Raw genomic sequence first — 12,095 nt, 5'->3', positions numbered from 1 at the left:
AATTACTGTTGGAAGGACTTAATCTGCTTAAGTATGAGTAAATGTTTAAATAAATCATGTTATTTATTTATAAAAGGTAAACATCATGGAAGAAATCTTCCAAGTTGTGAATGAATTTTTGTTTCCTTTACATTGAACCCAACAAAACCATCTCCATGTTCACTCTCACTTTCTCTCTTTTCTCTTTCAAATGAACAAGAAAGACATATCCACCAGGCTTGAGACTATAGCTATTTATTTTCCTCTTGCGTAGAATATGACTTTTCCTTCCCAGAATTAAAACCACAGAGGATTAAGTATTTTTCAAAAGAAAAGCTTAAATTGAAATACTCTTATCTAAGTAATATTATGTGACTGTGACTAAGGTAAGAGTTATTAATATCTATCCTGCAGGGTAACACAACAGGCAGTATAAATTATGAATAATGTTTGTTTCAGCCAAGCATGTAAGAGTCTTTGGAAGCATGAGTAGCTTACAGACACTGAGAGATTAGGCAGTCTTTGCAAAGCCATTTCTTAATGCACATAATCTGTATTGCTGTATTTCTTCAATTGTTTTTCTCTGTAGTTCATCATTCCCATGTTAATTTGTTTTTAAAATTAATGGACACTTTTTATCTAAATTTGAATTAGTCGAATGAATTGTTGGTGTTGGTTTTATAGCCCACTTTGTATTGCCATACTACAATGGTATAGCATTTTATAATTTGCAAAGTCATTTGCAATATTCTCACATTAATTAGATACAGAGGCTTAATCAAACTAGGGAGTGATTTTTCTTCAAGAAATCAGTCTCATACTTTTTGTCCTAAGGCACGTATGTAGGTGTTTAAATCATCCCCTGCCACCCTTGCAAGCTTCTGCCTTAGCTCCATCTCTGGCATCTGAAGAAGATTCCAGTGAGGGAGGAGACTTCCTCATTGACATAGATGTGTTTATTTGCATGAGCAGAAGCCGAGAGATTAAGAAGTTATATTTTGAAAATACAACTCTGAAACGTAAGGATAGCTGACTTTCTAATGGTTCTCTAAAAATACTGTAACCAATTTGAGGACCAGTCAAAATATTCTCACCTTTCAGCAATTCAGTGATTGTTTCCAAAGCACCTTGTAACTTGGGCAGTGGGGTGTCAGGGATTAAATGTGAATAGACTCACAGGATGAGCAAGATTCCTGCTTCCTGGTGCTGCAAATGTATAGTACACATGTTCTGCTTACTGGCACAGACTTTAGGTCAAACTGCGACTCAGGGAAGGTTAAGGGATCCCACTGAGATGGTTCTATGTGAGTGCGTGCGTGTGCGTGCCATCACTTCAGTCATGTCCAACTCTGTGACCCTATGGACTGCAGCCTGCCAGGCTCCTCTCTCCATGGTATACTCCAGACAAGAATACTGGTGTGGGTTGCTGTGCCAGCTCCAGGGGATCTTCCCAACCCAGGTATTGAATTCACATCTCTTAAGTCTGCCTGCATTGGCAGGCAGGTTCTTAACCACTAGTGCCACCTGGGAAGCCTGATGGTTCCTATGATAGAATTCCAACTGGTCCTCAGAACGGCTGCCACCAGAATAATCCTGTTGCCAATGAAAAAATCTGAAGCTTTACCTGCATGCTTGCTTCATGTGCTCTTTTCTCCTGAAAAGAAAAATAAACTTGACATCGGAATATGTGGATTTGAACATTTTCAAGAGGTAATGAAGTTACAATGATCATCTTCAAATGATCTTTTTAGATTGTAAAGGCTCGAAAGTACAAAAGCCTGGAAATGATTATTTTAAAGTTTTTTTTTTTTTTTCAGTTTAAGACAGTGAAATAAACTGAATCTGAGTACACTAGAAGTGATAGTCAAGCTTAGGTTTCTTAATGCTGAGATTCTAAGTTAAGTGCTTTCTAATTACCTTGAAGCAGAGGGAACACCTTTTAGAGGTTCATGAACAATCATCTAGGTTATGGCCAACCTAGATAGCATATTTAAAAGCAGAGACATTACTTTGCCAACAAAAGTCCATCTAGTCAAGGCTATGGTTTTTCCAGTGGTCATGTATGGATGTGAGAGTTGGACGGTGAAGAAAGCTGAGCGCTGAAGAATTGATGCTTTTGAACTGTGGTGTTGGAGGAGACTCTTGAGAGTCCCTTGGACTGCAAGGAGATCCAATCAATCCATCCTAAAAGAGATCAATCCTGGGTGTTCATTGGAAGGTCTGATGTTGAGGCTGAAACTCCAATACTTTGGCCACCTCATGTGAAGAGTTGACTCATTGGAAAAGACCCTAATGCTGGGTAGGATTGGGGGCGGGAGGAGAAGGGGATGACAGAGGATGAGATGGTTGGATGGCATCACTGACTCGATGGACATGGGTTTGGGTAGACTCCGGGAGTTGGTGATGGACAGAGAGGCCTGGCGTGCTGCAATTCATGGGGTCGCAAAGAGTCGGACACGACTGAGCGACTGAACTGAACTGAACTGAAGAATCATCCTCAAGTTTTTGTAACTTAAAGTGATTTTATTTAAAACTTATCACTGTAAAAATGTATGTGGGTCTGATATCCTAATCAGTACTTCAAAATAAGATGGTATGTGAAAGTACAAATTTTGTGTGCCTTTCTCTGCATGTGCTAATGGAAAAATGGCATTTCTTCCATCTGAAAAAGAATGACACAGGATTACCAGCCATAAAAAAGTATCATGTGGTGAAACTAATTGCCTCAGTCAAAAATCTAAATGACTTGGTTGATTTAGAAAAGAGTGTTATTACTTCCTAGCGACCATAGTTGTGATAACAGCCTGGCAAAAACTGGTTAATACTGCTCTTTAATTGCCTAAAGTAACAATACATACTCCAGCGATATGTCTTCTCATTTATCATGTTCCGTCTTGGTTTACTTGCCTCACAAAACTTTTAACTTGCTTTAAACGCTTTTCTGTTAAGCATCAGCTACTGGCTGATTGTTTTCCACCATGCTGTTCTGATTACCACGTTTTCAAGTCAGCTTTTCCTGCTGTTTCTTTTTCTTCACGCTGGTGCCTTAGCGGCCTTGAGGGCATTGCATTGAGCTGTTGACGTACAGTAAATCAGCAACTCCATTCTCCATCTTTACATGTCTGGCCTAAACTTAAGTATTTCTGTGATTTAACTACTTCTCTTGGCATGGCTCTTGATTATGCTAGATTGTACTCTTCGGGTTTTTATTTATAGAAACGTTTTGATGATTAGCTTGGGGGGAAAAGGTCCTTTTCAGCCATTGTTAAAGATTCAACTTAAAAGTTTTATTTGCTAACCTTCATCATAATTTTTAACTCCTCAGAGTGCATTTTAGAAAACCAGAAGAAATTCACTTTCACCTTTGATTGCTAATAATACCTGACCTGCCTCTTGAGCACCTGACCTGCCTCTTGAGAAACCTGTATGTAGGTCAGGAAGCAGCAGTTAAAACTGGACATGGAACAACAGATTGGTTCCAAATAGGAAAAGGAGTATGTAAAGGCTGTATATTGTCACCCTGCTTATTTAACTTATATGCAGAGTACATCATGAAAAATGCTGGGCTGGATGAAGCACAAGCTGGAATCAAGATTACTGGGAGAAATATCAATAACCAGATATTCAGTGACACCACCCTTATGGCAGAAAGTGAAGAAGAACTAAAGAGCCTCTTGATGAAAGTGAAAGAGGAGAGTGAAAAAGTTGGCTTAAAATTCAACATTCAGAAAACTAAGATCAAGTTATGTGGTTCCATCACTTCATGGGAAATAGATGGAGAAACAGGGGAAACAGTGGCTGACTTTATTTTGGGGGGCTCCAGAATCACTGCAGATGGTGACTGCAGCCATGAAATTAAAAGACACTTACTCCTTGGAAGGAAAGTTATGACCAACTAGACAACATATTAAAAACCAGAGGCATTACTTTGTCAACAAAGGTCCGTCTAGTCAAGGCTATGGTTTTTCCCATAGTCATGTATGGATGTGAGAGTTGGACGGTGAAGAAAGCTGAGCGCCAAAGAATTGCTGCTTTTGAACTGTGGTGTTGGAGAAGACTCTTGAGAGTCCCTTGGACTGCAAGGAGATCCGACCAGTCCATCCTAAAGGAGATCAGTCCTGGGTGTTCATTGGAAGGACTGATGTTGAAGCTGAAGCTCCAATACTTTGGCCACCTATGTGAAGAGCTGACTCATTTGAAAAGACCCTGATGCTGGGAAAGATTGAGGGCAGGAGGAGAAGGGGGCGACAGAGGATGAGATGGTTGGATGGCATCACCGACTCAATGGACATGAGTGTGGCTAAACTCCAGGAGTTGGTGATAGACAGGGAGGCCTGGCGTGCTGCATTCCATGGAGTCGCAAAGAGTCAGACATGACTGAGCAACTGACCTGAACTGAACTGAATATTTACTACCTATAAGTTAGAATAGACTTGAAAATGATCCGCTAGTATATGAAAACACTTGTACTACTCAGTGGCAACAAAGAAATTCTGAGATACTTCTTTGGATGATTTGTTCTGAAGAAGTCTTTGTCACATAGTGTCTTGGGTCACCAAGGCGTTTCTGAGATGCTCTTCTTGGGCTCTTGTCTACTCTCTATGCTCCGCTCTCCATGGGGTTGAAACCTCTCCTCCATCACTTTGCTCACTTAGCCAGATGGCTTTACTACCATGACTGCCAGATTCCAGCTGCTAGACTGCTTTCTTATAGGTATTCACTAGGAAACACTTGCTATTCTAGGTGTCTCCAGGGGAATAGCTTGTTACATCACACTGAGTTAAGGAGACTTGGAGTAGGCAGTCCTGGAATCTTGTGTATGATTTGTAAGACTTACATTGTGTAAGCCATGTTTTAGGGAGGTTGCCAAATTTGCTGTTTAGTTTGCATTGTTTTTCTGGGAATCCTCTCAGTCAACCCACTTCCATCTCTCTTTTTCACATTCCCCACCCTGCACATATACACATACATGTACACACACCAAACATACCTCACATTCATATCTGACGTTAGGGTAATCTGAGTTCCCTGGTGCTGTATATGTTCCAATGCCTATATAAAAGTCCACTTTTTATCTTTACCATAATTTACTATTTGTTCTCACTGTCACTGATAAAAAATTCATAATGCAATGTATATTTGTGCAGTTTATACAAACATTGTGCTAAAAGTCATTTGTTAAATGTAATGGCAGAAATGTTAGTTTTTAAAGATAGACAAGAAAAGCATGTAATTTGTAAAACAACCATAGGAATAAAAAAATGTCAGCAATGATGCTAAAATATATTCCTTTGAAGAAATTCTTTCTGATTTTAGAGATGTCTACATTTTAGTCTTTACAAAAAAAAACCATATAAGAGAGGTAATTTATTCTGAGGTTCTATAAAAGGTTCATGGTCACATTTCAGAGTGTGCATTAGCTTAAAAGTTTGGAAAGATCAAAAGCATAAAGCATCCAGAGGAAGAGTGATAATGCAAGAGCTAGTGAGTATGTACTGTAATTTTCATCCATTATGTGGATCTGGGAGATCCATATTTACATGTAGATGAACAGCCCTGTACTTATAGGTTCTCTGTGTTTAGAGATGATGTTAGAGCTATTTGCTACCCTCAAGAACCTTCGCTGACCTGGTTTCTGTACAGATATCAGTTAAGAGGCTGGGTGCCCTCTGGCCCTAGGTCTTCATCTGGAAGCAGAGATTCAAGCTGTTGCAGCCTGGGAGTACCTGGGAGGTTTAGTGTCCACTCAAGTTAAGAGTGCTCTGGGACCATGCTGATCTCAGTTAAGTCTGCATACAGCTCTGAGTTTAAACTTCCAGTATAAAAGGCAAAATGGCCTGCTGCAAAATGTTTGAACTTTGGAATCAGTTTGGATTTAAGGTTTGCCCCTTTTACCTATAGGCTGTGTGATTTTTAGCTTATTTCTATGAGTCTCAGTGATCTCCTGGTGGCTCAGACGGTAAAGCGTCTGCCCACAATGCGGGAGATCCAGGTTCAATCCTTGGGTCGGGAAGATCCCCTGGAGAAGGAAATGGCAACCCACTCCAGTACTCTTGCCTAGAAAATTCCATGGATGGAGGAGCCTGGTGGGCTGTAGTCCATGGGATTGCAAAGAGTCGGACGTGACTAAGCAACTTCACTTTTCTATGACTCTCAGTTTCTTCACTTATAAAATGCAGGACAGTTATAATAAATGGAATAACACATCCAAATTTGCCTGGGACTATAAGGAATGAATGAATGGTATTCTCTTATCCCTCTGCATCATTAAAGAGTCAGGGGTGGGGTGAGTTACATCCACAGTAGCTTGGTATAACTCCCCTTCCTGGTTTGATTAGATAAAATCTAGACAAAGCTCTTGGATCTGTTCTATCACCAGTCAGTTAGAGAACATGGTCCTAGAGAAATTCCAAGTCTGAAGAGAAGCTAAAAGAGAAAGAAAGAGTCTTCTCTGAGAGTTGTATTAGCTTCTTGTTTTTTTATGTAATACTCAGTGGCATACAGGTGATACAATGAGATTATACATTATTTACTTTTTAAGATTCCCTAATTCAGTGTGAACTTTTTCTTTCATCTCATCTATGCAAAATCCAATTGGAGATTTGAAAAAGGTGATGTGTAATCAATAATTTTATTCACAGGTGATTTTCCTTTAGTAAGAAGCACTTGCAATTATGCTGTTTTGAAATTTTTATTAGTTTAAGCAACAAGAAAGTGACATTCAAAATAAATCTGATTGACCAGAGATTACATAATCTTGTTTGTATGAGGAGTTATGATGCACTTTAATTGAGCCAAAGACCACTCATATCGTTTTAAAATGCCCTTAGGTTGGATTATGCAGAGTAAAAGATAGATGTTTATTTTTTAATAGACTTAAAATATTATTGAAACAATGAGAAATGTAAAGAGTTGGTGAATTCTAAAGTTAAACAGCTGCCTCTTTTTTTCTTCGTTCTGTGCCATCTCTGAATATGTAGCTCATAATAATAATGTGCTAGAAGAGCCTCCCTTTATGTAACCCAGTCATTATTATCATGTGAGATGTATTTCACCCTTTGCCTTTCTTTCTCCATTTTAATTCTAGAGCATAGTAAAACTCTTGAGTCATTTTGGAGTTACATATAACAGATCATAGCATCAAGATTTTAGATAAATAACATAGAGTAAAAATATTAAGAAATAACTTTATTAAAACACAAAGTGAAATTATCTGTAGTTAGGTATTATTATTTTCAGAAATAATTTGGAAAGATGTTCAGAACTAGTTTAAGTTTTGATACTGAAAATACTCACTTAAGAAGCAATTTTGTAACTGTTTTCCTTTCTTTCTCCTTTTCAATTTCAGGGTCAGCCAGGTCCTCAGGTAAGTGAACACTTTTTCTTCTCACAAATTAATTTCAAATTTAGGATTTTTCCAGCCTAGAGGTTTTGCAATTCTTTTCAAAGCATATAAAAAAGCTATGAACCAGTAATCATGACACCACACAGTAGACCAAATATTTCCCAGGAGTAAATCTTTGGGGCCTCTTCAGGATTGCGTGAGTCACATCAGCTGTTGGGCCAGATGGCAAGTTTAACAATGTACTATCATATAAAGCAAGACTCTTTAATAGATCTGAGACAGTGCCACGGTGCTTTAATGTAAGATAAAATGACTTAGTAGTAGATGTTGGGTAGGAACTGGTTGGCATTAGGTACTGATTCATCAACACTAATACGTTGTTGTCAGTCCCCACAGACTGATTACTTAGATTGCCATCCTCTCAACTAATTTTGATTTATTATAGATAGATATTTAATTTGTTCTACATTTTATTTTTTTAATCTTTTTTAAAAATTTATTTTTAATTGGGGGAAAATTACTTTAATGTTGTGTTGGTTTCTGCCATACAGCAGTACAAATCAGCCATAATTAAATATATATCAACTCCCTCCCCTCCCTATATTTTCAATATAAACTAACTGCTGCAGACATGATTTATCATTGTGAATGCAGTCAACAGACAATCTTTTGAGCCCTAAATCATAGTGAAGAAAATGAGGAAATATTAGGAAGGGGAGGAATGTGTATAAAGATGGATGAAACGCACAGAAGAAGAGAGCTGTCAGAAATGGACAGTCAGTAAAAAACCCTCAATATTAGGAATTATTGTAGTCAATAGGAAACCAGAGAGAAGGAAATACCATTATTAATGTTTTACCTCTAACGCCATAATACCTGTAAATAAAATAGTTATTTATTGAGTTCCCTTTTCATCTCTTTCCCCTCGATATGCTGAATACTATTTCTGTCCTAGATTGTTTCCTAAATAAGTGATTTTCCTAAATAAGTGTAGCCAGTGCCACAAACTGTCTATTATGTGCTGATTCTCTCACTAGACCATGATAATATATTTATATTTTATGAGCTCTGAATATAAGGATATCTAACAAAACAAACAAAAACCCCTCAGTAGAATATTCCTTTTCACACTACTCATGAGAAATAGCTTGAGAAGTAATTAATTTATATTCACTCATTATTCACAATAATGAATATTCTCATTATTTATAATTTTCACTTTAAAAAATATTTATTGGAGTATAGTTGATTTACAATATTGTGTTAGTTTCAGGTGCACAGCAAAGTGAATTGGTTATACATATACACATATCCACTCTTTTTTAGACTATTTTCCCATATATACCATTACAGAGTACTGAGCAGAGTTCCCAGTGCTATATGACAGATCCTTATTACTTATGTATTTTATAGATAGTAGTATGTAGTATGTAGTATAGTAGTATGCCATTGATCTAAGATCAAACCAGTCAATCTTAAAGGAAATCAACCCTGAATATTCATTGAAAGGACTGATGCTGAAGCTCCAATACTTTGGCCACCTGATGCAAAGAGCTGACTCATTGGAAAAGACCCTGATGTTGGGAAAGATTGAGGGCAGGAGGAGAAGGGGGCAACAGAGGATGAGATGGTTGGATGGCATCATTGATTCAATAGACATGGGTTTGAGCAAACTCTGGGAGATGGTGAAGGCCAGGGAAGCCTGGCATACTGCAGTCCTGGGGTTGCAGAGTTGGACATGGCTGAGTGACTGAACAACATAATGTACACGTCAGTTCCAGCCTCCCAATTTATCTCTCCTTCCCTTACCCCTTGGTAAACATGTTTGTTTTCTATGTCTGTGACTCCTGTTTTGTAAATAAGTTCATTTTTACCCTTTTTTAGATTCCACATGTGAGTGACATTATGCAATGTTTGTCTTTCTATGTCTGTCTTACTTCACTCAGTATTACAATCTCTGGGTCCATCTCTGATGCTGCAAATGGCATTATTTTGTTCTTAATTTTCACTCTTATGTTCTAAGTAATCTCAAGCTAATTACTGGAGGGAAAAAACCCATGAAAGAAACTCATAGTTTCGTCCCTAAATTTGAAACTGCTACATTATGCTGCTGCTGCTGCTACTGCTGCTGCTGCTAAGTCGCTTCAGTCGTGTCCGACTCTGTGCGACCCCATAGACGGCAGCCCACCAGGCTCCACCGTCCCTGGGATTCTCCAGGCAAGAACACTGGAGTGGGTTGCCATTTCCTTCTCCAGTGCATGAAAGTGAAAAGTGAAAGTGAAGTTGCTCAGTCGTGTCCGACTCTAAGTGACCCCATGGACTGTAGCCTACCAGGCTCCTCTGTCCATGGGATTTTCCAGGCAAGAGTACTGGAGTGGGGTGCCATTGCCTTCTCCGCTACATTATAATGAGATGAAAACAAAGTAAAAGTTGCTTTGCATGCTTTATTTTATTTAATGCTTACAACAGCCCTGAAAGTAATATTACACTAGATCTAGATCTAAGAGATATATATTTTTGATCTCTTCTTATTCTGTATATATACTGGGCTTCCCAGGTGGTGCAGTGGTAAAGAATTTGCCTGCCAATACAGGAGACGCTAGAGATGCAGGTTCAATCCCTGAGTCAGGAAGATCCCCAGGAGTAGAAACTGACAACCCACACCAGTAATCTTGCCTGAAAAATTCCATGGACAGAGGAGCCTAGTGAGCTACCGTCCTTAGGATCGCAAAGAGTCAGACATGACTGAGCACATACACACATTCTGTATATATCCATATCTATATATGTATCTGTGTCTGTGAACCTATGAGAACTATATGCACACAGAACCTAGGAGAACCTATGAGAAACAGCGCAGAGCTTGCCTTAGAACTGCCCTACTGCAGGGCAGGAAAACTGATGCATTTAATCACTAATTTCCCATTCTTCATTGGTGAGAGTTGTACCTGGGTGTTAACTCCCTGGCACTTCTGGCCTACCCTAGAAGGTATAACACATTCCAGCTGTTCAAGGAATGCAGGAAGCCGTAAGAACATATGGGACCTGTATTCTAGCACAGTCTTGGAGAGAGGCAGCGGTGTGTGTTGGCACCTACATCTGCTACAACATTCACGTGCTAGTGTCCTATAGATGAAATAGAGTGGAAAACTCAGATAGGGCTATGGGGACTTAGAAAACTGGACAGAAAGACAGCATGAAAAGCATAATAAGACATTAAAGAGGATAACTATAAAAGAAGTACATGGGGATAAAAAGAACCTGGTCATAACAAATTTTGAATGCACAGCAATAGTGAATGAGCAGATGAAGGATAATAAACCAGCACAGGAAGCCAAGAATAGTCAGAACCAGGGACATTTATGGATGGATCATGGTAGCTGAAATTTGAAAGTGTATCATGGCACTTTAAGAAGCCAAGAGATACCCCCACATTGTCTTTCTACACCAGAGGCAAAGAGTTTTGTTGCTACGTCCCCAAGGAAAGGTCTGACCTATTTCTTATTCCTACATCATTATAGTATTTTTCAAAAGAAACTTCCAATTTTAGATTTTAAATTAGAGAATTATTAATGAAGTTTTCACTTAGTACTAGATGATTATTACGGAGAAGGCAATGGCAGCCGACTCCAGTACTCTTGCCTGGAAAATCCCATGGACAGAGGAGGCTGGTAGGCTCCAGTCCATGGGGTCGCTAAGAGTCAGACATGACTGAGCGACTTCACTTTCACTTTTCACTTTCATGCATCGGAGAAGGAAGTGGCAACCCACTCCAGTGTTCTTGCCTGGAGAATCCCAGGGATGGTGGAGCCTGGTGGGCTGCCGTCCATGGGGCTGCACAGAGTCGGACACAACTGACACGACTTAGCAGCAGCAGCAGATGATTATTAACTGTTTGTTACTCATATGCAAATGTTTATGTCAGTTAGCATTTTCTTGCATAGATTGAACATTGCCACATGATCTTATTCACATTGCTGTATGATGTAAAAGTCTTAGAAAAACTCAGTACTTTCTTTGATATCACACATTATTTAGTAAGGACTTCCAGATTAATAGGATTTTATTTTGCAGACCAGTGGTAAAAAGGGAAAATATCTTATCAAGGAGTTCTGATCATCTTCCTAAAATTGCAAACGGCTTGGATGGACTTAGATTGTTAAAAAATTGCAAAGACTAGAAAGCTAAATAGCAGTGAACTCTGTTACAGTGACAGTATGAAATTGAACACGAAAATAGGCCTTAGGGAAGAGAGGTGAATCTATGCATTTACCTAAATGGGTGAGAAAATGGTTCTTGACAAGGGAAATGAGATGGTGAAAGGATATTAGAAAGGAAAAAAAAAAAAAGGCAGTTCTAGCAGCTGTGGTTAAGATGGGAAAAGAGACAGGGGAATGAATGGAGAGGATATTGCTGTGAATCCACTGAATCAGAGGAAATCAAATTCTTGGAGAGGAAAAGGGATGGGTTAGAGTAAATAATGTCACAGAGACTTGAAAAAAGCAATTGGGTAGAAAAAGAAAAAAAATAACGTTGACAACAGAGAGTAAAGGAAGAAGGGGAAGAAATGAGAAAACAGACAGATGAACATTTGTATTTCAAACTAGAGGTAATGGGAGTTATTCAGGGATGGGGCAAAGTTAATCTGTTGAAATGTAAGTCACCCTGATATTTTTTATTAATCCATATTAACATAATTCAGTTCAATAACTCGTGTCTATTTTGCCTCTATTAGGTACAAGGCTGTGAAATTGTAGTGAACAAGACAGAC

At 38.7% G+C, this 12,095-nt stretch overlaps 1 protein-coding gene across 3 annotated transcripts in view; it reads left to right on the top strand.

Moving 5' to 3' along the window:
* Positions 1–12,095, top strand: part of COL25A1 (collagen type XXV alpha 1 chain) — a 499,505-nt gene that overhangs the window by 273,474 nt on the left and 213,936 nt on the right. For 2 of the 3 annotated variants that reach the window (XM_081556824.1, XM_081556908.1), the window contains exon 5: positions 7,328–7,345. The exons of the other annotated variant lie outside the window; for it this stretch is intronic. In XM_081556824.1, coding sequence (XP_081412950.1) covers positions 7,328–7,345 — 18 coding nt within the window. The remainder of the gene's footprint in view (positions 1–7,327; positions 7,346–12,095) is intronic. 3 annotated transcript variants of the gene reach the window in all.

This window comes from Giraffa tippelskirchi, chromosome 1 (assembly GCF_054371585.1).
Source record: "Giraffa tippelskirchi isolate mGirTip1 chromosome 1, T2T-mGirTip1v1.2.pri, whole genome shotgun sequence".
Taxonomy (NCBI): domain Eukaryota; kingdom Metazoa; phylum Chordata; class Mammalia; order Artiodactyla; family Giraffidae; genus Giraffa; species Giraffa tippelskirchi.
The sequence above is the reverse complement of the archived record's forward strand: the minus strand, read 5'-3'. Positions and strand labels throughout refer to the sequence as shown.